The sequence below is a fragment of the Sus scrofa genome, chromosome 4 (assembly GCF_054392235.1).
Source record: "Sus scrofa isolate SSC_HxYL_T2T_F1_AM1 chromosome 4, Sscrofa_HxYL_maternal_Yorkshire_Landrace_v2.0, whole genome shotgun sequence".
Taxonomy (NCBI): domain Eukaryota; kingdom Metazoa; phylum Chordata; class Mammalia; order Artiodactyla; family Suidae; genus Sus; species Sus scrofa.
Window position 1 is genome coordinate 21805707 of NC_139386.1, and position 27253 is coordinate 21832959.

Here is a 27253-nt window from a genome sequence, read left to right on the forward strand (position 1 = left end):
TTTACTGTATTTTGCTGCCAGTTCACTCCTGAAACACTTTAGGAAATTATTTCATCTCAATTTCTCTGAGTTGCTGAAAAATAAAACAGCTTCTCTACAGAATCAGATAGTAGTCAGTTCCGCAGGCATTTGGATAGCCTTAATGGAGTGTGTTAAAAGATAAACCGAGGCATATTAAAAATTTTAAGACTTTATTTGAGCAAAAATCGATTTGAATCAGGCAGCATCCAATCTTGCAGATAGAAATGAGCTCTAAGGAGCTATACAAAATGAAAGACTTTTATATAACCAGAAGCAAGTGGAAACAAGCAGTCATACTAGGCCAAAAAAGTGGGCTGGTTATTGCAAAGTCACTTTGTTTTAGGAGATGGCAGGGGTCAATCAGGCACATTACCTGACTAGTCAGTGCTGATCATGTGACTCCTGGTTGACTGGTTTAAGATTCCATTTCTACGAAAGCCAAAAATGTAATTAAGTCTCAGTTTGTTGATGTGGGGCTTAGCCTAAGTAACTCCATTTTGGACAAAAGTGAGCATGTGGAAATTTACTGTGGAATTCTAGAGTCTCCACAGGATTTGGCAGGGGTTCCTCTTGAACAAATTTCCCTCCATATGCTTTGATTTGTCTCCTCTTGCATGTGGCGGGTCCTCCCTACAGGCATTTCAGCAACCAAATGATGTTTCTAGAGTCCTTTCCCTGTAGTTTCTGATATTCACAGCTGCAATCAGACAATGCATCATCCCAAACCTTCCTCTCAGGAAGTTTTTGGGGTTCACGTGTGTCGGTTCGTGATGCTTTGTGGGGTGCGTGGAACGACTTAAATAGAAGTGGCTTAAACAATTGAGTTGTATTATTGTTCCTTACAGATCAAGACTAGCCATAGGTGGACAGTCTCAGGGTTGGCTCAGGAGCTCAAAGATGCCATCAAAGACATTGCTTCCCTTTGTCTTTCTTTATCCCCATCCTCAAAGTGTCCACGTGTCTCCCACCATGGTCACAGGGTGACTGCAACAGGTGCAAGCCACACAGCCTTGTGTGACAATGTTCCTAAGCAAGAAAGGAAGATGTAAGGAGGAAGAGAGCTTACCTCCTATTTCTCCTTTTGCAGAAAAAGAAAATGTTCCTCAGAAAACCCCCCACAGGGACTTTCCGGCCTGGCTTAGGGGTAATGAACCTGACTAGTATCCATGAGGATGCAGGTTTGATCCCTGGCCTTGCTCAGTGGGTTAAGGATCCACCTTGGCAGTGAGCTGTGGCGTAGGCTGGCAGCTACAGCTCTTATCCCACCCCTAGCCTGGAAATTTCCATATGCTGGCATGTAGGCCTAAAAAGACAATAAAAAGAAAAACAAAACAAAACAAACAAACAAAAACCCCAGCAAACTTCTCCTATATCTTATTGGACAAAACTGGATTCCTTAGCCATCTTGATCTCTCAGAAGAGCTGGGAAAAGTGAAACTGCCATTCTCGGTCTTTGTTTTGGAATCAGACACTTCTAATAGACAGGAAGCATGAGAAAAGTGCTTGTTAGTTAGGCTGTTATAATAATAAACATTACTAAGAGTGTTCTAAACATTTCACATACGTTAATCCATTACATCTTCACAATAAGTCTATGGAGTGGGTAGTGTGGTTATTATTACTTTACAGAAAAGCAAACGGGACCTCAGAGGTGATAACATAGTGAGACAGTGAAGGAGCCAAGATTCTAGCTCCATCACCTGACTCCAGATTACACTGCTCTCAGCCTGCAGTGTCCTGCTCACCAGGCACTCTGCCAGGCTGCTTCCCAAATCTAACACATAAAAGGTCTGAGCAACGCTTGCCTCCTTCTGAAGTGCAAATGTGACATTTTTCCCCTGGCTGCAGTCATGATGTGGGTGAGAAGAGCAGGGAGGCATCCAAGAGTGATAGGAATTGCTTCCTGTCATTATCAAGGCTGTAACAGCCAGGGCCCTGATGGCGCAAGGGTTGGGACTGAGAGAGCACAATTCACGGCCAAGGGCCAGTGACAAATAGCTGGCAGCCCACCGCGCCACCACAGGTATCAGAAAGTCTGCATGAGTCAGAGGGGAGTGATTGGACAGTCCAAGTGCAAACATGCAGGATTCGACTAGTACAGGGTTTCCAAGGTAGAGGAACGTTTTAGAGGCCACTCCACTCTTCTCATTTTCTTTTTCTCTTTTTCTTTTCCTTTTTTTTTCTTTCTTTTTTTGGCCACCCCACGGCATATGGAGTTCCCAGGCCAGGAATCAGATCTAAGCTGTAGTTGCCACCTACACCACAGCTGTGGCAACCCTGGATCCTTTAACCCACTGTGCCAGGCCAGGAATCAAGCCTGGGTTCCAGTGCTCCAGAGATGCCGACAATCCCACTGCACCACAGTGGGAACTCCTCTTCCTCTCGCTTTCAAATGAGTAAAATGAGGTCCAAATAGAGTGGAGTAATTCGTCCCAGATCACCCAACTAGCTTATGCAGAATGTGAGAATGTAAGGGCTTTCTTCCAGGTGAACATAAGTAACTCAGGGGCAAGTCTTGGAGAAAGCACACCTAGCACTTTGCACAGCTTTCTGTTATACTTTCCATCACAGTGTCAAATGTATTCACCTTACCTGGGTCTCCCTTGCTAGCTTGAGAGGGTCTCAAAAGCCAGACTACACTCAGTCCTGGAGAAGAATCTCGACAGCTCCACTTGCATGGCTTCTTTGATACTCCTTCTGCTCTGCTATAAAAGGGAAAAAGCAATAGTCCCAACCTCACAGTATTATTGGGATGATCAAGTTTTAGACACACTGCACTGTGTGCCAGACAAATTCAGGGGCTGGTAAGTAGCAGTCACTGGCTGTTTCCTATTTCCCTGGTGCCTCCTCTCAATTTTGGTGAATCCACTTACCAACCAGCAGAGGAGACCCAGAGTCAACATCACAACTGAAAGCTGGTGGCAGAGCATTAGAGAGTCATAAAGATGCAATGAAGAAAGAGGCGTAGGAAAAGTCTGACTCCAAAAGGGTAATAAGATTACATAGAACTGAAGATGTGGAGTTCCCGTCGTGGCGCAGTGGTTAACGAATCTGACTAGGAACCATGAGGTTTCGGGTTCGATCCCTGCCCTTGCTCAGTGGGTTAGGGACCCTGCGTTGCCGTGAGCTGTGGTGTAGGTCACAGACACGGCTCAGATCCTGCGTTGCTGTGGCTCTGGCGTAGGCCAGCAGCTACAGCTCCAATTAGACCCCTGGCCTGGGAACCTCCATATGCCGCGGGAGCGGCCCTAGAAAAGGCAAAAGGACAAAAAAAAAAAAAAAAAGAACTGAAGATGTGAGAGAACGAACCACACAGGAAGTAAAATACCATCACCACCCACTCACGCATTCTCCCAAACCTCCTTTGAGGTTCTCCAATTTGGGCTCCGTGATATTTAAATAAGATAGGTACCATTGTGACCAGCTTCTTTAGACAGATTAAGCCATTTGCTTTAGATAATAAAGCTGGCAGGTAGCAGAGCCAGGCCTAAATACCAAGGCCAAATGACTCCAAAGCCATGTTCCACATGCATACAAATCATCATGAGGATTAAATAAGCTAATACATGTGGAGTTCTTGGAACAACAGTGGGCACAGGAGAGGTGGCTCACATCATTGCTGGTTTTATTATCATTACTTTCCAAGGGTCCTTCCTGCACTGGTCCCAGCAGAGAAGGATGGTGGCACTATGGTTCCTAAGTGTTGGAGCCCCTTAAGCCCCAGCATTCTTCAGAGGCGGGACCCGGAGGGTACATGCCCCCTGAGAAGCAGTACCAGGCTCTGGCTGTTATGAGAGCTGTAAGCCCATCTCCTAGTTATTTTGGGCAGCACCTGGTCCGGGTGAAACAAGAGGCTGCCAGACCCAGAGGCAGGCAGAGTGGTAGAGGCTCAAGCCTAAGCCCACCCATATTTCCCATCCCCCCATCACCCTTATTAATAATACAGTCAAGGAGGCAGGAGAGGCAATGACAGTGGTGGCAGCAGCAGCAACAATGAAAGAAAGGAAGCAGCTGGCCCCAGAGGGCCTGGTGCAAGGCTCGAGACTGGGAGGGACTCCAGCAGTGATAACCATGATGAATAAACAGAACTGATGGCCATGCAGGGACCCTGTACTCTGCCAGGGAATGGACTATGGGAGATGGGATTCTTGTAATTACATTGGTACAGGCTCAGCCATCACAGGTTTACCCATATCAGATTCCTTGTGTTTTGTTTTGCTTAGTTTTTTTTTTTTTTTTTTTTTTTTTTTTTTTTTTTTTTTTGTGGGAGGGAACAGTGACTGGACCTGCGGCATAAGGAAGTTCCCAGGTTAGGAGTTAAATCAGAGCTGCAGCTGCTGGTCCATGCCACAGCCACAGCAACTCGGGATCCAAGCTGCAGTCTGCGACCTACGCCATAGCTCATGGCAATGCCAGATCCTTAACTCATTGAGAGAGGCCAGGGCTCAAACCCGCATTCACATGAATACTAGATGGGTTCATAACCTGCTGAGCCACAATGGGAATTCCCTACCCGCATCAGATTCTGATCTGTCTCCAAGCTGGGTACCACAGAAGCACCTGTTTCAGCAGAAGTCGTTTGGCAAGCCAAACAAAACGTGGATCCATCCAGGCCACCTGTACAGGGGATGTAATGCCTAACAACCTGTGCAGTGCTTCTAATTGTCATAATTAATCTGGCACCTCTTCACTGGTCAGCGCTAACTAAGTGCCATGGAGTGAAAAGCCATTCCCCTGCTAACATGGTTTTTCCCTCCAGAATTAAAGCTGTGAGAAATGGTCATTTGAAAAACCTAAATGCTGTATTTTCCTTGCTGAACTGTTTTTTTCAGTCTCTCCTCTTTGGCCCTCTCTAACCAGTGTTGGGAGGAACATCTTACTTTCTTTGACTTATCCAGTTACTGCTTCCCTGTGCACAATTTAGGTTATAATTATTTTCTCATTTTCCCTTCCAGCTGGCAGTAGTTTGGTCCCTTCTACCTCGTATTTCTTTAAAATGCCACACTGCTGCTCCAGCTTACTGAAACACTTTGGAAAGTGGAGAAATGTAGTGATTGGATATCCCCACATCCCTTAGAAAAGAGTCTCCATTGTCTTTCCATGTGCAGCAGACAGGGACTAGAGTTCCACAAACTGACATGCAGCTGAGTGCAGTTGCAAAAAATATTTATATACTCATATATAAATACAGTCTGGCTTCTGGTTCTCAAATAAATGGATAGGGGAGCAGTTCCTGTTGTGGCTCAGTGTGTTAAGAACCCAACTAGTATCCATGAGGATGTGGGTTCAATCCCTGACGTCACTCAGGGGGTTAAGGAACTGGCGTTGCCGCAAGCTGCAGCATAGGTCATAGACGCTGCTCAGATCCCGAGTTGCTGTGCTTGCTGTGGCTGTGGCATAGGCTGGCAGCTGCAGCTCAGATTCAACCCCTAGCCTGGGAAATCCATATGCCTCAGGTGCAGCCATAAAAAGAAAAAGGATGATGGATGTCATCTGAGAGAAGAATTTACTTTATGAAGGGAAACAAAGCAAAAATATTGAATAGCAATAGTGTCAAGTTTTCATCTCTCCATTAACAGCTAATATCATAGGCCACCTCTACTGATTAGGGCTTCCAAAAATGAGACTTTTGAAACAAAGACTTTCTTATTCTATTTCTCCATCACTCCTAACAGATACAATGATCCAAAGCTTATCACTGAAAGATAAGACAAAAAGCTGATGACCAAAAATTTTACAATAAATGGACTTTTTGTTTAAAAAAGTGGAAAAATGCATCTATGTATAGAAGGTCTCGCTTTTTTTTTTTTTTTTTTTTGGTCTTTCTGTGTTTTCTAGTGCTGCACCCACGGCATGTGGAGGTTCCCAGGCTAGGGGTCTAATTAGCACTGTAGCCACCAGCCTACGCCAGAGCCACAGCAATGCCAGATCTGAGCCATGTCTGCAACCTACACCACAGCTTATGGCAATGCCGGATCCTTAACCCATTGAGCAAGGCCAGGGATTGAACCCGCAACCTCATGGTTCCTAGTCAGAGTTGTTGACCACTGAACCATGATAGGAACTCCTAGAAATTCTCCTTTTGAGTTGTCCTTTTGAGTTTCTTTTTTTTTTATTCCCAAAAGAGCACATTTAGTATAATCAAATTATTCCAATGAATGCCAACCAATGTCAGCCTCTCTGTATTCTGTAAGGAATTGAGCTTATAAAATGAATCATCTTGAGTTTTTGCTAAACACAAAATCACAAGAATTTATAAACATTAAATTGCAAAATGTACTTTAAATGACTGCTCCAACATTTGAATTTTGCAATATTAAATTGCAAAATGTACTTTTAGAATGACTGCTCCAACATTTGAATCTTTTTTGAAGAACAGATTATAAAGAATTACACCACCTCTTTCTTCAGAATTTCTTTAACTTTAAGGTAGAGACTTAGAGGAAATCCATTCTACAAATATAACCTAAGAACTCAGTCTGTATATTTATAAGCCAAGAGCTCATAGGCAGAATTTCTCAAGAAATCCAGCAGTTAGATATCAGGATATTGTATAGCCCATTGAGAGTGTCCTGTAAATTGAGCATAGTAATACCTTAATTTTACAGGAAGAAAATAAGTACCAAAGAGCACAAATAATTCACATGTAATGACCCAAAAAAGTTAAGAACAAATTAAACTTGATTCAGATAATCCTCAAACCCTCACACACATTAAAAAAAACAAACAAACTTGTATTTATTTTAAGAGAAAGACCATGTCCATTCTGTTCTCCATTGTCTTCCAGAACTAATTTTTATTGTTGATTAAATATTAAAAGGACCTACATTGTTTCAACTAATTTTGGTTTTGAGAGACTATGACTATCATGAATTGCAGAGATGTGCACCTGTTTTTTAATAACTTTATTTTTTGCATTAAGAAGGCAGGACTTTTAAGGTGGAGGTAGATATTCTAATTCTACCTGAACCATTTTAACTCCTTAAAGCTTAACAGAGGGATTGTGTTAATTAGAAATCTTTGGGGTACGAGTCATAAAAGACCAACTCAGTGAGTTAGGCAAAAGGAGATTTTCTCAGGAGGAGATTTGAGAATTTTTTATGTATCCAGATGACAGCAAGAGCTGCAGTTTTCAACAGCTGGACCCCAAGACAAGGAAGAGCAGCTCTCTCCCTCCCCTTCTGTGGTCTCAGTGGTTCTGTTTCAACGCCCTTAATGAGAACTAGTCTTTTCTCACGTGGTGGCCACCAGCAGCTTCCAAGTTCCCATCCCTCAGCTTCCACTGTCCGTTTCCAACACTCATCTACTCCCTTAGTTCTAGTTCAAAAACTCCTGAGGACAAGTTGATCAAACTGCCTTGACAACATCCAAGGAGGTGGGGCACCCTTAATAGCAGACTCTACCTAGAGAGTATGGTTGGAATCTAAGCAGAAAGTAATTCTCATAATGGGGGTGTGAAGATAAGGCCTCTAAACAGCTAACTGGGCAGACAAACTAAGAATAATAATCAAGTAGAACAAAAACAAGCACAGATTCTGAAAGTTCAGGTAATGATAGAAAGTTAGGATGGCACAAGACCAAATACTGGAAATTGGCATAAAGGCATTCTTCAGTACATTCTTTTTACTTCTCTTTCCTAGCCAAAACAATGAATAAGTAACTTTAAAACCTGATAACACACTATTTTCTCTCTCCCCTTTCTTTAGATGTTTTCTGTCACTTCCCCATGGCATCAAAGTTTTTGGTCCCACAAACTGCCCCTAAAAGTCTGATACAAAGCGGTCATAATGTTACTGTCAGAACTGTTTCAGCGTTGTCTATGTTATGTTTAGGGTTCAGATCTGCATCTCTGCGTTTCCTCATTCCAGATTCACATCATTATCTTCCGAGCTTTGTGATTCTGATGCCATTTCCAGTTCGTACTCCTTTTTCAATTGCTGCATTTTCATATCTAAATCCAGCAAAGTTCTGGCCAGCTGGCGATTTTGGAAACGCATTTCCAGCTGAAAGTTAGAAAAAGAATAAGGATTTTTATTAGCCTGAGATATGGATCAAATGAAACTGCTCTCTGCACAAGGAAAAAATAAGGACTTTGTAGGAAAGGAAAATAAGATATCAAGAAAGATGTATTTCTCATCTTATTCTCCAGTTCTGACTGTTTGGCCTGACTATAAAACTGACTTTCTATACGACAAGGTAAAATCCAGATATACAAATAGCTTTTGAAATGGCCTTGCAATGAAAACAAAAATAGCTGATGCCCAGAGCTGTCCATATGAAAAATTCCTGTACACGGAAGGCTGTTTTTGAGCAATGGCATGTGATCTGCAAGGAAATCATTTATCTTTATGGGCTTTCTGAGCTCCAGGATAACTGCCTAGGGCCACCTGAGCTTTCAGGACTTGGACCCATTTACTTGATTAGTTGTCATTTCAAGTTTTTAGGATTTTAAATGTTCTCCCTGTTGAGCAAAAGCATTTAATGACCCCTTAGAGGCACATGTACAATTATGTGTACTTATAAGATCTAACCATTTTCACTCTAGAGTGAAATCTGTTATAGAGCAAGGCTGATTTATACCCTCTCTCCAATGGGAATTTGTGAAACTCCTCATATATTAAAAAATAGATCTCTTGGGCAGTGTACCAAGAGGCAGTCCACCAGAGCTTAGTCCAACATAATCTCTGTATCCTAGATGAAAACTAGTAATCAATTATTTGCATACTTTTTCAACTGGGGTCGTGTTTCATGCAGTTCATGAGAACTCTATTCCCTCCGCTTAAAATTCCTCATCAACTCACCAACAGAAACACCCTCCCCAGATGAACCAGGACAGTCCATTGGTAGGAAGCAAATATTGATGGTCCCCTCCTAATTTGCAAAATAAAGTCATTGCATAAAATTTTCTTTCAGTTTTCCTCTGAAACTATTTTTTTTTTCATCTTTAGCACCTGGAATCATGTCTGACAGTGAGACTTTGCAAAGAATAAATAAATGGACAGCCAGCAAACAAACGTGAACAGTGACAACACAATGCCCAGCACAAGGAGCCCCTACACCTTGCCCAAGGGAGGCTTCAGGTCTCCAGTGTGACCCAGATGTGCTATCATCCTGCCTTGCTCTTCCAGCTTCATTCCCTGGCCCTCTCCCCACACCAGATCCCTTGGGCAGAAACCTTGCCCATCCCAGAATAAACACATGGTACCGAGCCACCTCTTCTGCCCCCTCTGGTTACCATGACTCTTGCTGCCCATTATCTAGCCAAATGCCCACTCTTCTTAGAAGCCTTCCTTGTCTTGTCTTATATCGTGCTTCCACAGCATTCTGGACATTTGCCTTTCAGAGCACACAACCTACACCAGACTGATGATTTTGAGCACAGAGTTTATTTTCATAATTATATCCCTAACTATGGGTGCACTGCCTATGCACACAACAGGGTGGGTTCTCAGTCATTTGTTAAAAGAACTGGATGAATAAGTGGATGAACTGATGAATACCCATCCTGTACTTTCATGCCGAGAATCAGGAGTTAAATTATTGATAATGGGTCACCATATAAGTAAAGCAAGCATGTGTAATTCACCGTTAGTTAGGAAAGTCAAGCACCAATGGTTCCTCAACTTTTTTTCCTCATGGATCCCGTTGAGAATCTGATGAAAGCTATGAAACCACTCTGAGGAAAGAGGTGTGCTTTATGCACATACAAAATGTGGCATACAATTTTAGGTATACAGAACCCTGAGGTTCACTTACAGACCCTATAAATCAATGCATCCCACTAAGAAAACCAAAACAACACATAGTAACATAAATGACATTTCACAAATAGTAACCTGTCTCTAAATTAACTGAACCTGTTCATTGTTACCTACACAAACGTCATCCTAAGGATGATGCATGGACATCATGTGGGTGGAGGGTGCCAGTTCCTACAGAAATCTGGCTAATGGCCCATTTTCAGAATCTGCTTCTTCTAGTGAAGGTGGTATCAAACATCATGCCCTTTTGCTGCTTCCTCATGAATGGTTGGTCACACAAAACAATGGTGAAATGATTGTCCAAGATGTTGACCATGGTCTGTATCCCAGGAACACAGATGGCTAAGGTCTCAGCTTTCCAGTTTGCATCCTGCATCCAGACCCACAGCACACACAGCCCCCAGGCCATCTCTATTAATGAGGGGTCTCACCCAGCCACTGTTCTGGTGTCAGAAGAAAAACCACCTGTTTCTTATGGTTGAGTTATAATTAATACATCCTTTGTCAAATTCAAATTGTCAGCACAAGTAAAATTCAATTTACCAACTTCTTGCCTGTTTTCTTGTTTTGGGGGGATTTTGGTGGTTTTGGGGGGGGGGGTTGTTTGTTTTGTTGTTTTGTTTTTTTCCTATTTTAGAGCCACATATTTTAGGGCTGGTGGCATATGGAGGTTCCCAGGCTAGAGGTCAAATCAGAGCTACAGCTGCTGATCTACACCTCAGCCACAGCAACGCAGGATAGGAGGAGCAGGGTCTGCAAACTATACCACAGCTCAGGGCAATGCCAGCCCCTTAACCCACTGAATGAGGCCAGGGATCAAACCTGCATCCTCATGGACCCTAGTTAGGTTTGGGTTCCTTAAATACTGAGTCACGAAGGGGACTCCAACTTCATGCCCGTCTTAAACTCAAAAACAAATAGACTGTCAAGGTTCTTAAATCAGGCAATTGGCTGATAGTTGAATCAGTTCTAAACTAGTGAATAGTATTTTATTAGTATTCAATGCAAATGGGTAGAACTTTCCAGATCACCACTACACATATTCACAGCCATAGCCATTCTAAAGCTTGAATTGCTCTTATTTATTGTGTCCCTTTCAAATGTTGCCTAACTTGGAAACTGTTTAAACTATGAAACAGTAACTAAAATATTTGCCTGAATTTCCTCCTGCTTAATGTTAAAAAAAAAAATCTACAATTTTACAAAATATCTAATCATCATTTCCTGTTTTCTGAATTCTTACCAAAGAGAAAGATAAAGAGTAAAACTTGCAGAATAAATGAAACAGTTGTTGATGGACTCGCTCCATCTATCCCAAGAGTTTATCTCATTGAAACTACCGCCTCCAAGCCCCATACTTGTATATACTACAAGTTGCCTAGAGGGAACCTTCTACATGGTAGAAAAATACTGAACAAGTTTGGGAGGGGTGGTTTCTGGGGTCTTGGGTGTGTCACTAGTATACTCGGCCCTCAATAACCAATCAGCACCCCGGGTCCTGCAGGACCCCTTTCCTCCCGGAGGCTGCTGGGGCGGCAAGAGCACCAGGACCATCGGGGAAGATCCGTAGCCAATGCCCAACTCGCCCAGGGTGCCCGCCTCACCCTCTCCCTGGGAAAAGCTCCCCTGGGCCTCCCAAGTCCTCGGATGAGCCCCGGGGAAGGACCGAGAGGCGGCCGGAGAGCCGACCGCCAGCGCGCTCACCAGCTCTGCGCGCAACCCGGCCAGGGCGCTCTCCACTCGCGCCCGGCTCCGCTCCTCCCGCGCCGCCGCCGCCTCCCGCGAGCGCCGCGAGCGGCCGCGTGGCACCGCCCGCTGGAAGGCGCGCACCAGCCGCCGCCTGAGGTCTTCCAGCAGTGGGCTGGCGGCCGGGGTCTCCTCCTGGGCCGCCACGCTCTTGCGGCCTCCGCGGAAGACGCGCGCGGGACGCAGGGTTGGGGGCCAGAACTCGGCTCCGACTAGAAAGCCGTGGGACCCCCGAGAAGTTCCCTCTCTGCGGCGGCAGGAATCCCCCGAGTCCATCTTGGAGATGTCGGGCCCCCGGGCTTCCAGGCGTGTGTTGCTAGCGGCTTGTTTCCAAGTGAGAGGATTAGGGCGGGTGAGGGCGGGGACCGGTAACTAATGGAACCCGCGGGACCCTTGCCAAGTGGGACGCCGCTGTTGCCCCGCCACTCAGGCGCTCCATTTCCCCATCTTATCAATGTCCTTCTTCCCCTTTAGCAACAAAGAGGGAAGTGGTTCCCATAACTCGGAGAAGAGGTTTCAATTGGATCATTTTTTCTTGATTCCGGAAATGTCTTTCCAAGAGAAGACCTGGGGCCATCCAGGTAGGTGAAAGTTGAGGTGCGAATGGAAGGCTCGAGGCCCTGGTTGCTTTCATTATTTAGTATTTCACCCCTTTAAAATATTTTTCTCTGGCTTTCTACTATCCGCCAGGCACCGTGGCAGGTGTTGAGGATATAAGGTCTAATAAGGCCCCTTACCTCTCCCTAGCATTGCCTACAGTCAAATGGAAGGAGCACGGCCCTGTTAGTTAGAAAGAATGATCATTTCAACAGCCTAACAATACAGAAGACACTTGGATTCTGAAATGCCATGTTTTTTATATTCTTGACACCTTTCTGCCACTTTCACATTATGAAGAGGTTAAAATGAAAAACAAAAATTCCTCTTGCTTTAAAGTGTGTTAGCTTATAATTCCCAATTCAGTGTAATCATGTGCCAGTATTACTGGTATATCCTTTATCAATGAACATAATCAGCTGCCTTGTTTTTGATCTAATGGAGAATTTCTAAAAAGGAACGAACAGTCAAAACTTTTAGGTGATCATAGAACACAATTACAACCCCCCCAAAAAGGGGGGAGCAGAGATGTTCATACCGTACTCTCATCTTAGAATTAGTCATTCATTTAATAATGATTTACAAATCACCGGCAATGTTCCAGGTCCATGATAGGCATGGATGGCAATAAGAGCTAATTTTTATTAGTATTTGCTCTGTGTCACACACTTTTCATGAATTAACCCATTTCATCTTCGCAGTAGCCCTATGAGGTAGGTATTATTAGTCTCTGCATTTTACAATTGAAATTAAGGCAGACACTGAGTTGGCTTGTGCTCTGAACCACTGAGACACACCTTGGATATGCATACCTCCCAAAGAGGAAAAGAAGATGCTCAGTTTACATGTTGCATGACAGTGTTCAAGTTTCCTATGCTCATAAAATTCACCTCTTCCAAAATGGCCCAAGGCTCAGTTGAATAAAGAGGAAAACAGGTTACTGCCTCTGCAGATAATCTGCCAAATTCAACACATGACAATAGTTTACAACCTCAACAGTCATATACCTATCATTGTGTATTGTTTCATAAAGATTTTCCGGAAACATTTGAAGATATGTTCTACTGGTAGAAATTATGAAAATCTACATGGTCTACCAGGAACCAACTGAATGTGAATTTAGATTTGAGGGGTTTTTATTTGTGTGTGGTTTTTATGCATGTGTATGATAGGTGATGGGGCTTGAAAATCTGCACCAGTCAATGTGCAGTATAAATATTTAAAATTATTTTCCTTCATGCTTTTTCACTAATGTTTCCAGGTCATTTTCTTCAAGAATTTCACTTAAATTTGATTTAATTCAACAGACTGTGAATGGTGCATGTTCAGTTAAACATTGTACCATGTGAGGGAGATAAAAGGTGCGTAAGGCACAGTTCTTGTACTCCAGAAACTTAAAGCCTAAAAGAACAAATTCATTCATTCAGCATTAGTTATTTAATATCTTATTACATATCAAATATTATACAGAGAGTACCCAGGCTGCAAAGTTAAACTAGAAAGACAAAATAATGCTTTAGAATAGACTAGTTTTATCACAAATTGATAATTTTCTGCCATTGATTGATCTTCCCAGCTTGAATTTTATAGTACTTTTTATACAAGTAAAGTGGACTGAAGCCTTGGTGAATCAGAGTGAATATAACATGCAGAGATACTTGACTTAGGAAATGTATTAGCTATCCATTGCTGCATAACAAATTATCCCAAAATTTAGTGGCTTAAAACAACAATAAACATCATCTCTCACAGTTTCTGTGGGCAAGAATTCAGTAACAGCTTAGGTTAGCATCTGGGACTTTTATGACATTGTAGTCAAGTGTCAACTGAACTATAATCATCTGAAGCTGGTTGTGATTGGAGCTGGAGGGTCTGCTTGCAAGGTGAATCATTCACATGGTTGGCAATGGGTGCTGGTATTGGTGGGAAGCCTCAGTTCCTCTCCATGTGGACTTTTCACCAGGACTGTTTGAGTATCCTCATGATAGAGTGGCCAGCCTACCTCAGAACAAGACAGAGAAAAAGCCAGATAGAAACCCTTTGTATGTTCTGAACAGTATTTTTATGATCTAATCTTAAAAGTCACACAGCATCACCACATTCTATTTATTAAAATCAAGTACCTAAGTCTGGACCACATTTAAATGGAGAGGAATTAGGCTCCACCTTTTGAAGTAAGGAGTATCCAAAAATTTACAGACATTTTCAATCTGCCATAGGAAAAATATGATACAGATATGTAAACAGTGATTCAAATGACTGCTGAATTCCTGTCAGAAAAAAAAGAAAAATGAAGGCCAGAAGCTATTAGAACAATATATTTTTAGATTCAGGAAGAAAAAAATTTAACACAGTTTTCTATACCTAGCAAAAATATCCTTCAAAGGCAGAATAAACATATTTTGACATAAGAGAAAATTAGAATTTGTTACTTCAGGCTGAAGTAAGATGATAGTAAAGGGAAACTCAAATATTTAGGAAGGGATGAGGAGTCAAAGCAATCGTAAATACCTAAATATATACATATAAATGATTTTCATTCGTCTTAATTTAAAAAAATATGACTGCTTAATGAAAATTCATAACATTCTTCTCTGTGGTTTATAATGAATTTAGATGTAATATATTTGATAGTATATATGATAATTGTAGCATAAATAGGATGAATGGAGCTATACATTTTATATAAAGTGGTACAGTATTAACTCTAAGTAACTGGAAAAGATTAAGCATATACATTTTATCTTTTGTCTTTTTTTAGGCCTGCACCTGCAGCATATGGAAATTCCCAGGCTAGGGGTCTAATCGGAGCCATAGCTGCCAGCCTACACCACAGCCATAGCAACCTCAGATCCGAGCCACGTCTGTGACCTATACCACAGCTCACAGCAATGCTGGATCCTTAACCAACTGAGTGAGGCCAGGAATCGAACCCACAACCTCATTGTTCCTAGTCAGATTCATCTCTGCTGCACCATGACGGGAACTCCAAAGCATATATATTTTAAAGTCTAGAGCAATCACTAAAAAAAAAGGTGCAAAGAGGTACAACTAAAAAGCCATGAGTATCTATGTAGAAAATCTGAAACAACCAAAAAACTCTCTTGGTAGTAGTAAACAATATCAAAGTTTCAGTGTTCAAACTGAATATACAAAAGTTCATCACTTTCCTGTATGTCAGCAATACTAGTGGAATTTGATATTTAAATTGGGTGCATTTACATTAGCACCCCCCAAAAAAACACTTAAGTATAAATAGAGTATCTCTATGGAGAAAATTACAAAACTCTGCTGAAAGAAGTTAAAACTTAACTAAATAAATGGAGAGATATTCTGTGTTCATTGAAAGGAAGACTCAATATTGTCAAGATGGCGGTTCTTCCCAAATTGATCTCTAGGTTCAGCGCAATCCCAATCAAAACCCCAGCAAGTTATTCTGTAGATATGAACAAACTGATTGTAAAGTTTATGTAGAGGGACATAGTACCCAAAAGAACCAAAGTAACGTTAAAGGGGAAGAGCATTGAGGACTGATACTACGTGACTACAAGACTGGCTATAAAGCTCCAATAATCAAGACAGTGTGATAATGGTAAAAGAAGGGACATATAGATGGGCCAGAATAGCCCAGAGATATACCCACGTAATTGATCTTTGTCAGGCAAAGTCAACACAGTGGAGAACATGGTGTTTCAACAAATGGTGTTGGAATGACTGGACATCTGTATGCAAAAAAAAAAAAAAGAATCTAGACACCCTTCACAAAAATTAATTCAAAATGGATCATAGACCAAAATGCATAACTATAATACTCCAGGAAGATAACATAAAAGTTAGATGACTTTTGGCATGATGATGACGTTTTAGATACAACACCAAAGGCATGACCAGTGGAAAAAATAGTAACTTGAACTTAATTAAAATTGGAAACTTCTGCTCTGTGAAAGACACTATCAAGTAAATGAGAAGACAAGCTACAGACTGGGGTAAAATATTTGCAAAAGACATGTAACAAAGGACTGTTATCCAGGGTATACAGACTATTAAAACTCAAGAAAATAACCCAGAGTTCCGCATCGTGGCACAGCAGAAACGAATCCGACTAGGAACATGAGGTTGCGGGTTCAATCCCTGGCCTCACTCAGTTGGTTAAGGATCCAGCATTGCCATGAGCTGTGGTGTAGGTTGAAGATGCGGCTCGGATCTGGTGTGGCTGTGGCTCTGGTGTAGACCAGCAGCTGTAGCTCCAATTAGACCCCTAGCCTGGGAATTTCCATGTGCGCAGGTACGGCCCTAAAAGGACAAAAGACAAAAAAAAAAAAAAAGAAAAGAAAAGAAAAGAACCCAATTAAAATATAATCAAGTGACCTAGACACATCATCAAAGATAAACAGAAAGAAAACAAGCATTAGAGAATTGCACATTAAAATAATAATGAGGTACCATTACACACCTATTAGAATGGCCAAAATTTAAAACACAACACCAAACTCTAACAGGGGTGTGGAGCAGTAGGAACTCTCATTCATTGCTGGTAGGCATGCAAAAGGGTACAGCTAATTTGGAAGAGAGTTTGGCAGTTTTTACAAAACTAAACATACTCTTACCATATGATACAGAAATCATGCCCCTTGGTATTTTTCTAAAGGAGCTGAAAACTTATGTCCACATGAAAACCTGGACACAAATGTTTCTGGCGCTTTCTTCATAATTGCCAAAACTTGGAAACAGCCAAGATGTCTTTTAGGTGGATGCATAAACAAACTGTGGTACATCCAGACAATGAATAATATTCAACTATGAAACCATAAAAAGATATAAACTTAAATGCATATTACTAAGAGAAGCCAATCTGAAAATGGTTCATGCTATAAAATTCCAACTCTATGACATTTTGGAAAAGGCAAAATTATGGAGACTGGTTACCAGGATTGGGGAATGGGAAGGAATGAATAAGCAGAGCACAGAATTTTCAGGGTAGTGAATTATTCTGTATGATACTAAAATGATAAATACATGTCATTATACATATGTCAAAATTCATGGAGTATGTAACACCAAGAATGAACACTAATGCAAACTATGGACTTTCTGTGATAATGATATGCTAATATAAGTTCATTGATTGTAACAAATGTTACAAACTGGTGCAAATGTTTTTTGTTTTTTTTGTTTGTTTTTGTTTTTTGTCTTTTGTCTTTTTTGTTGTTGTTGTTGTTGTTGTTGTTGCTATTTCTTGGGCTGCTCCCGCGGCATATGGAGGTTCCCGGGCTAGGGGTCGAATCGGAGCTATAGCCACTGGCCTACGCCAGAGCCACAGCAACGCGGGATCCGAGCCGAGCCGCGTCTGCAACCTACACCACAGCTCACGGCAACGCCGGATTGTTAACCCACTGAGCAAGGGCAGGGACCGAACCCGCAACCTCATGGTTCCTAGTCGGATTCGTTAACCACTGTGCCACGACGGGAACTCCTTTTTTTTTCTTTTTTTTTTTTTTTTTTTTTTTTTGTCTTGGTGCAAATGTTGATAGTGGGAGAGGTTGCCTGGTTGGGGGGAGACAGAGGGTAATAAAGTGACCTTGGACCACTTATCTCCTTTATCTCCCTTCACTGCAAAGTGATTTTATCCTGTTCCATGGATTTTTTTTTTTTGCTACAAAATTGTTTGAGTTATTTATATATAATTTTTGGTATTACCCCTGTATCAGGTTTATGATTTGCAATATTTTCTTTCTTTTTTTCAATTGAGCTATAGTTGATTTACAATATTGTGTTAGTTACAGGTATACAGCAAAGTGATTCAGTTATGTATATGCACCATCTGTATGATATGCTGACATCTCAAACTTTTATCTTTAGGTCAGACCTCTCTTCTAACTCTATCTCTACATGGATGTTCAACTTAATATATCCCATCCTTAAATAATTCCTTGCATTCCCTAATACATTCTTTTTTCAGTACCCCCCCCCAATTCAATAAATGGAAATTCCATTCTGTCAGTAACTAAAACCATAAACCTTGGAATCACCCACAATTTGCTTCTCTCTCTTTCACCCTACATGCAGTTCATTAGCATATTCTGTAGGCTCTACCTTGCAATATATCCAGAATCAAGAACATCCTAATCTTCCCTGTCACCTAGACTATTGCCATAGCCTCTAACATATCTCCTGACCCAGTATTGCCCTATTTTTCCTCCCTACCTTATCCTCCTTGCGGTAGATTACGTCACTTCTTCATTCAAAACCCTCCAGTATGTTCCCGCCTTCCTTAAAATAAAATCCAATTCTACCATAGTCTACAAAGCCCTTATAATTCATCCCAAATGGCATTCCCTCCATTTCTTTAATCTCATCTCCTTCCTCTCCCTCCTTTGCTTATTCCACCCCACCACCCTGGTCTCTTTACTATTCTCATTTCAGGGCCTTTGCCTTTGTTATTCTTTGTTTCTAGGATTCTCATCTGCCAGGTGCATAAATGACTAGTTGTCTTACTGTGTTCAGGTCTCTGCCTAAACATCACTTCATCTGAGAGAACTTCCTTAATGTAAACTAGCATACACACATCCCTCTACTCCTGTCATTCTCTGTGTCTTTGCCCTGCTTTTTATTTCTTAATACTTACACCAACTGTCATATAACATATATATATATATATGTTTGTCATCTATTTTCTATTGTCTGCTTATCTATCTTCTATTGTCTGCTAATAGGATGTAATTCCCATGAGAAGAGGTACTTTTCTTTTGTTCACTGTTGTATCCCCAATACCTAAAATGGTGTCTGGTAATCAGTAGGCACTATATAAAACTTTGCTAACTTAATGGAAAGAAGAGAGGGAAAGAAAGGCATCAGGACAAAGGGAAGGATGAAGGGGAGACAGATAAGGAGCAAGGAGCTGAGTAGACCAGCCAGGCAGCTGAAACAAACATGGAATATCATTTCAGTTAAGTTCTCCAGAGTGACTCCAAAATGATAAATCAGCCCTGCTTTAGGGGATAGCTAAGGTTCCCAAAGTACAGCTAAAGAACATGTAAAAGAATTGGGATCCAGGTTTCCCATGAAACAGTGAACAAGCAGGGAAAAAAAGTAGAAATGAGTTATAACAAAGGTAGGTATTAACTGATGAATTTGTGTAATTCATAAATGACATGCACCCCTCTAATGAAAAGAAAAAATAGCTCCTCTCCTTGTAGTGTATTTCTTCAGTGCATTCATGCAAAGTGGATCACACGATTCAATGACTACCTGAACCTAGCGGTCTCAGCTAACTTTCTGAAACCGCGCCATGTCTGGAATCACGTGGTGTGATCTGTATGTCCCTTTCTCCCTTTGTATCTGGGTCTTCTTCACCTTTTCATCATCTCCAGAGACTAGCACAATGCTGGCATGAAACAAACACTTAACACGTGCTGGTTAAATTCATTAATAACTTGATTAATGCAGCAAGGCAGAAGGCAATTAACATTCATAGAGCATCTCTTAAGATTCATAGGTAAGTGGACATGGACACGAGTACAGATGCAGATATAGACATATTTATACACCATAGATACAGATATAAATAGTATACAATTTATTTAATCCTCACAAAAGTCCTGCATTAGGTTTGTTTTGTTTCGTTTTGTTTTTATGGGAACCTGAAGTTCAGAGAAAGTAGGAGAGTTGTTTAAGGTCATATAGTAGACAAAGAGATGACTGAGGTAGGATTTGATTCCAGATCTGTATGTCTCCAAGTGTTCTGCTTTTTCCTTTATACCATATGAAGCAATATACAGTTATAGAATCGCTAAAAATCTGCTAAAGGAGGTTAAAATTTCGAATTTCTTTTATTCAGGGTACCTGGACCAGTTTTTCCCCAGCCAAAGTACCATCCTGCTTTCACCCTTACATGTAACGAGGCCACCTTCTCCTTGGTCCTTTTGAAAACCCGTAGGAGGTTGAATGCACAGATCATATTCCTAATTCATGCAGAACTGCAGCAAAAGTCTGAAATTCCTATGCAAACTCCTAATTACCTCTCTAAATCCTTTTACATAAATTCATCAGTTAATATCTACCTTTGTTATAACTCATTTCTAGTTGTTTTTTTTTTTCTGCTTGTTCACTGTTCCCTGGGAAACTGGATCCCAATTATTTTGTGTTCTTTAGTTATACCTTGGAAAGCTTAGCTCTAATTCCACTTCTTCACCTCCTCTTCAACCATCCACTCTGAACAATTATTCTTTTAAGCAATGGGTTCTTTGTGTTCCCACTGCAAACAGAATGTTCGTGAATGCTCTGTGCAAAAGAGAAACAAATACTTCTCTGGGCTTCACATAAAGGAGATTTTACTTATAAGCCTTAAATATTTGTGGATTTTTTCTTCTGTGCGCAGCTTAGTGATTTGAATTATTTGAACATATTCATTTTGTTTTCTAGCTAACTCATAGTTGGTAAAAAAAAAAAAAAAAGTCCTTTTTGGTTGTGGAATGTCCAAAATGTAGTCATTATCTTTCTAGCTTAATTTACCAGAGCTATGGGGTCAAAATACTGGTTTCAAATCTCAGCTTCACCCTTAGCTGGCCATTTGACCTTGAGGAAGCTCTCTGGGTCAGTTTGTTCACACGTAAAATGAGAATCATTTCTTCCTCACTTAGTTGCCGAGTAGATTAATAAAGCATGTAGGAATGTGCTGAACCAAGTAGGATCTTCATAAATGTTATTCCTGCTTCTCATGTAAGGGGTGTAATTGGGCTTCTTGCCATAGAGACATGTTTCCTAGCATTGTCAGTGAACATCGCAGTGCTGTGTATTTACAGGGTAAGGATAGTTGGTATTAGGATTGCAAGGGAAACTGAGTCATGTCTGAACTACCATGGTGGAACCAGATGGGACAGTGCTTATTTCAATGGGTTGAATGACTGTTCTAAATTGTCAGTGATCACCTGGAACCAGTATCATCATCTCTATTGAGTTGTCTATGTGTATATGCTGGGTCGTAGCATCATTCACAATATGCTCTTCTTCTGGCAGTGGGAAGATTTTATTTTTCCACTATGTGTTGACCTCAGGCTTGGCCAAAGGATGTGCTTAAGCCCATGAACTGTGAGCAGAGGGCTCATGTGTGATTTCGCACCAACATCTTTAGCTGTCCTCATGCAGTTCACCCTCTCCTGTTTTCCAGAAGTGTCCCAGAGCAGGCAACTCCCTCACCCTGGGTCCTAGAATCAAGACATCATGAAGCAGAGGGGAAGCTGGCCCCCCGTGGGTGTGTAGTTTGCGTGAAAAATAAATAAAGGTAGAAATCCAAAAAGATTAGGGTGTTTGCTTCTTTGAAAGCCTTGATATCTGATTTTCCTTTTGATTTATTTCCTTTTCCTAAAAGCCTCAAGGGGACTGAGAATTCTGTTAATTGAAGTTTTGCTGGGTCATTTCTGAGAAGAGATGTACAGAAGCATATTTGTGTAAAATAAGAAAAATCTAGTTGTTGGAAGGTATAAAACATGTCTAGTAACTGTCCAAATACATTTGCTCTTTTATTAAATGGATTTAAATGAATTATGAGTTCTGTATGAAATATAGATAAGAGTAACCAATTTTTATTGACAGGATATATAAAAGCAAATTTTTCAGGAGACTGCATAATTTTATACTGTCAGTTTATAGTCTGAGAAGAACATCACAGCTTCATTTCCCCATGAAATATAAAAGGAGATATGTTTATTTTACTATAGTTTTGACTGTGTATCTTGTCTTCCTGCTTTGTATCTTGAAGACATTTCAGTTACAACCTTCTTTTAAGATTTAACTAAACATGACACCAGAAAAGTGCAGAAACTTGAAAATGCATGGCACTTTTTCTGCAGGGCCTTTTGTGTACTGTGATATTCAGGAGTTTTGAGAAACAGAATAAATGTTGAATTTATCCAAACACCAACTTTGACACCCACTCCAATAGATACAACTTAAGATATACAAGTTTACTATTTATTTTCTTTGGCAATTTCAATTCTAAGAATAGTTATAAGTACCCAGGAAGTACTCAATAAACAATATGTAGTGGAAAACATTATTACTTCTTTTAAGATGGAACTTTCTAGTAAAATTGAAATATTATCCAGTCAATTGGCATATTTGTTGAACTGTACTTAGCACGATGCACTCTTCAGAGCACACCCAAGAAGAGAAATATGTTAACAAATGCATTCTTTTTGTGATTGATTACACAGATCAAAATGCTGGTAATTGCCAGAAACATTTTTAGTATTTAGGGGTAGGTCACCTCTAAATTAATCCCCTGAAATGGGATGTCACTTCTGAGACTGGTTTGCAGAAAGACTTTTTCATCTTGTTCACCCTTGCTTTCATGCTTGCTTGTTCTGAAGGAAACCAGCTGCTATGCCATGAGCTGATTTATGGTCATAGACCATTTAGCAAAGAATAGAGGGGGGCCCTGGATAGCAGGGAGTCCTCTGTCCAGGAGCTCGAGAGGAACTGAACTTTGGCGCAACCACGTGAGCGAGCTTGAATGGGAATCCTCCCTTAGTCAAGCCTTCAGATGACACTGCAACCCTGTTCAACACTCTTGTTGCATCCTCCTGAGAGACCTTGAGGCAGAAGACCCAGCTAAGCTATACAAGATTCCTGAACACAGAAATTCTGAAATAATAAGTATTTGTTATTTTAGGCTCAGGTTTCTTTTTTTTTTTTTTTTTTTTTTTTTTTGCTTTTTAGGGCCACACCTTGGGTATAAGGAAGTTCCCAGGCTAGGGGTTGAATCAGAGCTGCAGCTGCTGGCCTATACCACAGCCACATCTGTGGCATATACCACAATACCAGGGCAATACCAGATGCTTAACCCACTGAGCATGGCAAGGGATTGAACCCACATCCTCATGTATACTAGCTGGGTTTTTTTACCACTGAGCCACATCAGTAATTCCTAGGCTCGTAACCTTTTTTTTTAAGTCTTTCTTTTATTTAAAAAAATTTATTGAGGTGTGATGCACATTGAAAAAGCTGTATACAACTTGATGAGTTTAGAGATAAGCATATACTCTTGAGGTCATCACCACAATCTAAGCCATAAACATATCCATCACCTCCAAAAGCATCCTCCTTCCCTATCTGTGGCTAGCAGACATTTGGCCCTGTCCAAAATGTCCATAAGACATTTGGTCCATGCCAAAAAGTCCTTGAAATTTGGTTCTGTCCAAACATCAATGAGCATATTTTGTCCATGCCAAAATATGTTTTGGACAGGACAAAATAGCAAAAACTTTTGGCATCGATCAAAGGTCTCCATGGACATTTCAGAGAGGACAAAATACAACAAAATATCAAGGACCTTTTGGCATGGACCAAATGTCTTATGGACATTTTGGACAGCTTCACTTGGTCCTGAAATCATCAAAGGACCGCTGTCTACTGGACCAAAGTTCTTAGGTAGCAAGTGTCTTATTGACCAAATGTCTTATGGATGTTTTGGACAAGACTAAATGTCCTGCAAGTCTCTTTATTTATGATTATTATTTGTGATGAGAACACAGCATAACATCTACCTTCTTAGCAAATTTTCAAGCATGCAATACAGGATTGTTAACTACAGGCTCTGTGCTAGACAGGAGATCTCTAGAACTTATTCATCGTAGATAACTGAAACTATACTCTTTAATCAATACCTCCTGTTTCCCCCTCCCTCCAGCCCCTGGAAACTACCATTAAACTCTCTGCTTTTATGACGTCAAGCATTTTAAACCCCTCATATAAGTGGTATCATGTAGAATTTGTCCTTCTGTGTCTGGCTTATCTCACATAGCAGATGTCCTCCTGGTTCATCAATGTTGTTACAAGTGGTTGGATTTCCTTCTTTCTCCTGGCTGAATAATATTGCAGTTGTGTGTGTGTGTGTGTGTGTGTGTGTGTGTGTGTGTGTGTGACACTTTGTTCATTTATCTCTTGCTGGACGAAAAGGCTACTCCCTTGCCTTGGCTATTGTGAATAATGATGCAATGAACATGGAAGTATAGATATCTCTTCAAGATTCTGGTTTCAGTGCCTTTGGATATATACCCAGAAGTGATACTGCTGGATCATATGGTAGTTATATTTTTATTTTTTACTTGTAGGAAACTCTGTACAATTTTCTCAAATGACTATTCTAATTTACCACCTACCAACAGTGTACAAGCTTTCCTTTTTCTCTCAATTGCTACCAATACTTGCTACTTCTTATTTTACTGATAATAGTCATTCTGACAGGTGTGAGGTACTATCTCATTACGGTTATGATTTGCATTTCCCCGATGATTAGTGGTGTTGAGCACATTTTCATGTTCTTTTTGGTCATTTGAATGTCTTTTTGAAGAAATGTCTGTTGAGTTCCCTTGTCTGTTTTTCGAAATCAGTTATTTGGGGGTTTTGCTATTGAGTTATAGGAGTTTATTGTATACTTTGAACATTAACGCTTTATCAGATGTATAGATGGCAAATATTTTCTCCCATCCCATAGATTGTCTTTACGTTTTATTGATTATTTCCTTTGCTGTACAGAAGATTTGCAGTTTGACGTAATCCCACTTGTCTATTTCTGCTTTTTTTGCTGATGCTTCTGCTGTCATATCCAAGAAATCATTGCCAAGGAGTTTTAAATTTTATCAAATGCTTTCTCTGTATCTATTGAAATGATCATGTGATTTTTATCTTTCATTCTGTTAATGTGGTGTATCACATTGATTGATTTGCATATGTTGAACCATCCTTGCATCCCAGGAATAATTCAACTTGGTCATGGCATATGATCCTTTTTTTAATGTGCTGTTCAATTCAGTTTGCTAATATTTTGTTGAGGATTTTTAAAATCCTTGTTTAACAGAGATACATTGCTTTATAATTTTCTTTTCTTGTGGTGTCTTTTTCTGACTTTGATATCAAGCGGTGAAGTTGACCTCATAAAATGGATTTGGAAGTGTTCCCTTTTCTTCTGTATTTTGTAAGAGTTTAAGAAGGATTGGTATTAATTCTTTAAACTCTAAGTAAAGTCATCTGGTCCTGAATTTTCTTTGTTGGGAGGTTTTTGATTACTGATTCAGTGTCCATATTTGTTATTGGTCTGTTCAGGCTTTCTATTTCTTTTGGATTCAGTTTTGGTAGATTGTATATTTCTAGGAATTTATCCATTTCTCCTAAGAAATTATTCAGATTTGTTGGCATATATGTGTTCAAATAGTCACAATATTTTTATTTCTATGCTATTTGCTGTAATGTTTCCTCTTCCATTTCTGATTTATTTATTTGTATCTTCTCTCATTTTTCTTAGGCTAGCTAAGGTTTGTTAAATTTATTTATCTTTTTTTAAAATGCTGTTTTGATTTTTTTCTATTGTTTTTCTGTTCTTTCTCTTTTTTTCCTTAATCTTTATTATTTCCTTTCTTCTGCTAAATTTGGGCCTAATCTGCTCTTTTTCTAGTTCCTTGAGGTATAATTTTAGGTTGCTTGTGATCTTTCTTCATTTTTAATGTAGGGATTTGTTGCTGTCAAATTCCTTCTTGGTACTGCTCTTGCCACATCACATGTTTTGATGTATTATGTTTTCTTTTTCATGGGTGTCAAAATCATTTTTGACATTTCATTGATTTTCATTTCTCTTTGGAGCTCTTTTAAGTATTATATATAAGCAGACATAGAAATAATTAAACTATTCATTAGCCTGTTTTTTTTTTTTTTGGTTCTTCTTTCCACAATAGGTCCCAAATTTACATATTTTAAATTGGTATGGGGATCCGAAACTTGGCAGCTATATTCTACAAGACTGCTTTTCCACTGAATCACTCTTCTTTGGCATGGGACACCAATGTAAACAATAGGAGAGATTTACCTAACTTGAAAAACTCAGCCAAAATGCTTTGGGCTTGGTAGAAAATATATGTAAATGCATCCCCAGTGAATTTGGGGTAAATTCAGGAAGCCATTAGAAATGTTCAGTTCCATTAGTGCCAAGCATATGTCTCCATTTTTTTAATTCAAACACAGAAAACACAAAATTTATATGAGTTGATTTTTTTTTTAAGGGAATAGCAAATATACCTGTATGTCTATCTCCACAAAAACATTTTCAGAATTCCTATACCATTTATCAGAAGGAGTAAGGGAACCTCAAGATCTGAAATTATCTTTTTGAAGCACTTAATAGAGACAGAAACAGCCTTCTTTCTTTTTTATTGTACTCTTTATAGAATCCATCCTGACCAAGAAATAAAACCAAATTATAAACATCCTAAACATAAGACTTTAACAAAAATACATATTTACCACCAATATAATATTAAACATTAAACATTAAAATTAAATACAGGCATGGCTCATTTTATTGTGTTTTATTGTGCTTTGTAGATACTGCATTTTTTACAAATTGAAGGCTTTTGCAACCCTGTGTTGAGCAAGTCTCTCAGCACTATTTTTACATCAGCATTTGCTCTCTTCCTATCTGTGTGTCACATTTGGTAATTCTTGCAATTGGATTTTTTATTATTACGTTGAACTTTTTATTATTACTGTGTTTTTTATGGGGATCTGTGATCAGTGATCTGTGATCAGTGGTGTTACTCTTTTAATTGTTTTAGGGTGCCACGCACCACACCCATGTAAGACAGCAGTTAGTAAATGTTGTGTGTATTCTGACTGCTCAACCAACTGGCCAGTCATCCACCTCCCCACCTCTGCTCAGGTCTCCCTATTCCCTGAGACACACTAATAGTGAAATTAGGCCAATTATTAACCCTACAATAGTTTCTGACTGTTCAAGTGAAAAGAAGAGTCACATGTCTCTCACTTTAAATCTAAAGCTAGAAATGATGAAGCTTAGAGAGGAAGGCATGTCAAAAGTCAAAAGCTGGGCCTCTTGCACTAAATGGTGAGCCCAGCTGTGAATGCAAAGGAAAAATTCTTGAAGGAAATGAGAAGTTCTACTCCATTGAACACGCAAATGATAAGAAAGCAAAACAGCTTTATTGCTGAAAGTTTCAGTGTTCTGGATAGAAGATCAAACCAGCCACAACATTCCCTTAAGCCAAAGCCTAATCCACAGCAAGGCCCTAACTCTCTTCAAGTCTGTGAAGAAGAAGTAAGGCAGCTGCAAAACAAAAGTT

The 27253-nt window shown here is 40.1% G+C and overlaps 2 protein-coding genes across 4 annotated transcripts in view; one reads left to right on the top strand and one right to left on the bottom strand.

Moving 5' to 3' along the window:
• Positions 1-27253, top strand: part of LOC110260233 (uncharacterized) — a 748649-nt gene that overhangs the window by 712917 nt on the left and 8479 nt on the right. The window lies entirely within an intron of this gene.
• Positions 6794-11873, bottom strand: AARD (alanine and arginine rich domain containing protein). The gene is made up of 2 exons (XM_003125512.4): positions 11487-11873; positions 6794-8024 (listed from the first exon to the last, which is right to left on the bottom strand). Exons 1-2 carry the CDS (start codon positions 11802-11804, stop codon positions 7881-7883), a joined length of 462 nt encoding a protein of 153 aa, XP_003125560.1. The 5' UTR covers positions 11805-11873; the 3' UTR covers positions 6794-7880.

Excerpts from the sequence above, each read along its gene's own strand:
- AARD (XM_003125512.4), bottom strand. The coding sequence starts at position 11,804 with ATGGACTCGGGGGATTCCTGCCGCCGCAGAGAGGGAACTTCTCGGGGG. Across the intron at positions 8,025-11,486 it reads CCGGGTTGCGCGCAGAGCTG|CTGGAAATGCGTTTCCAAAA; the intron begins GTGAGCGCGCTG and ends TCTAACTTTCAG.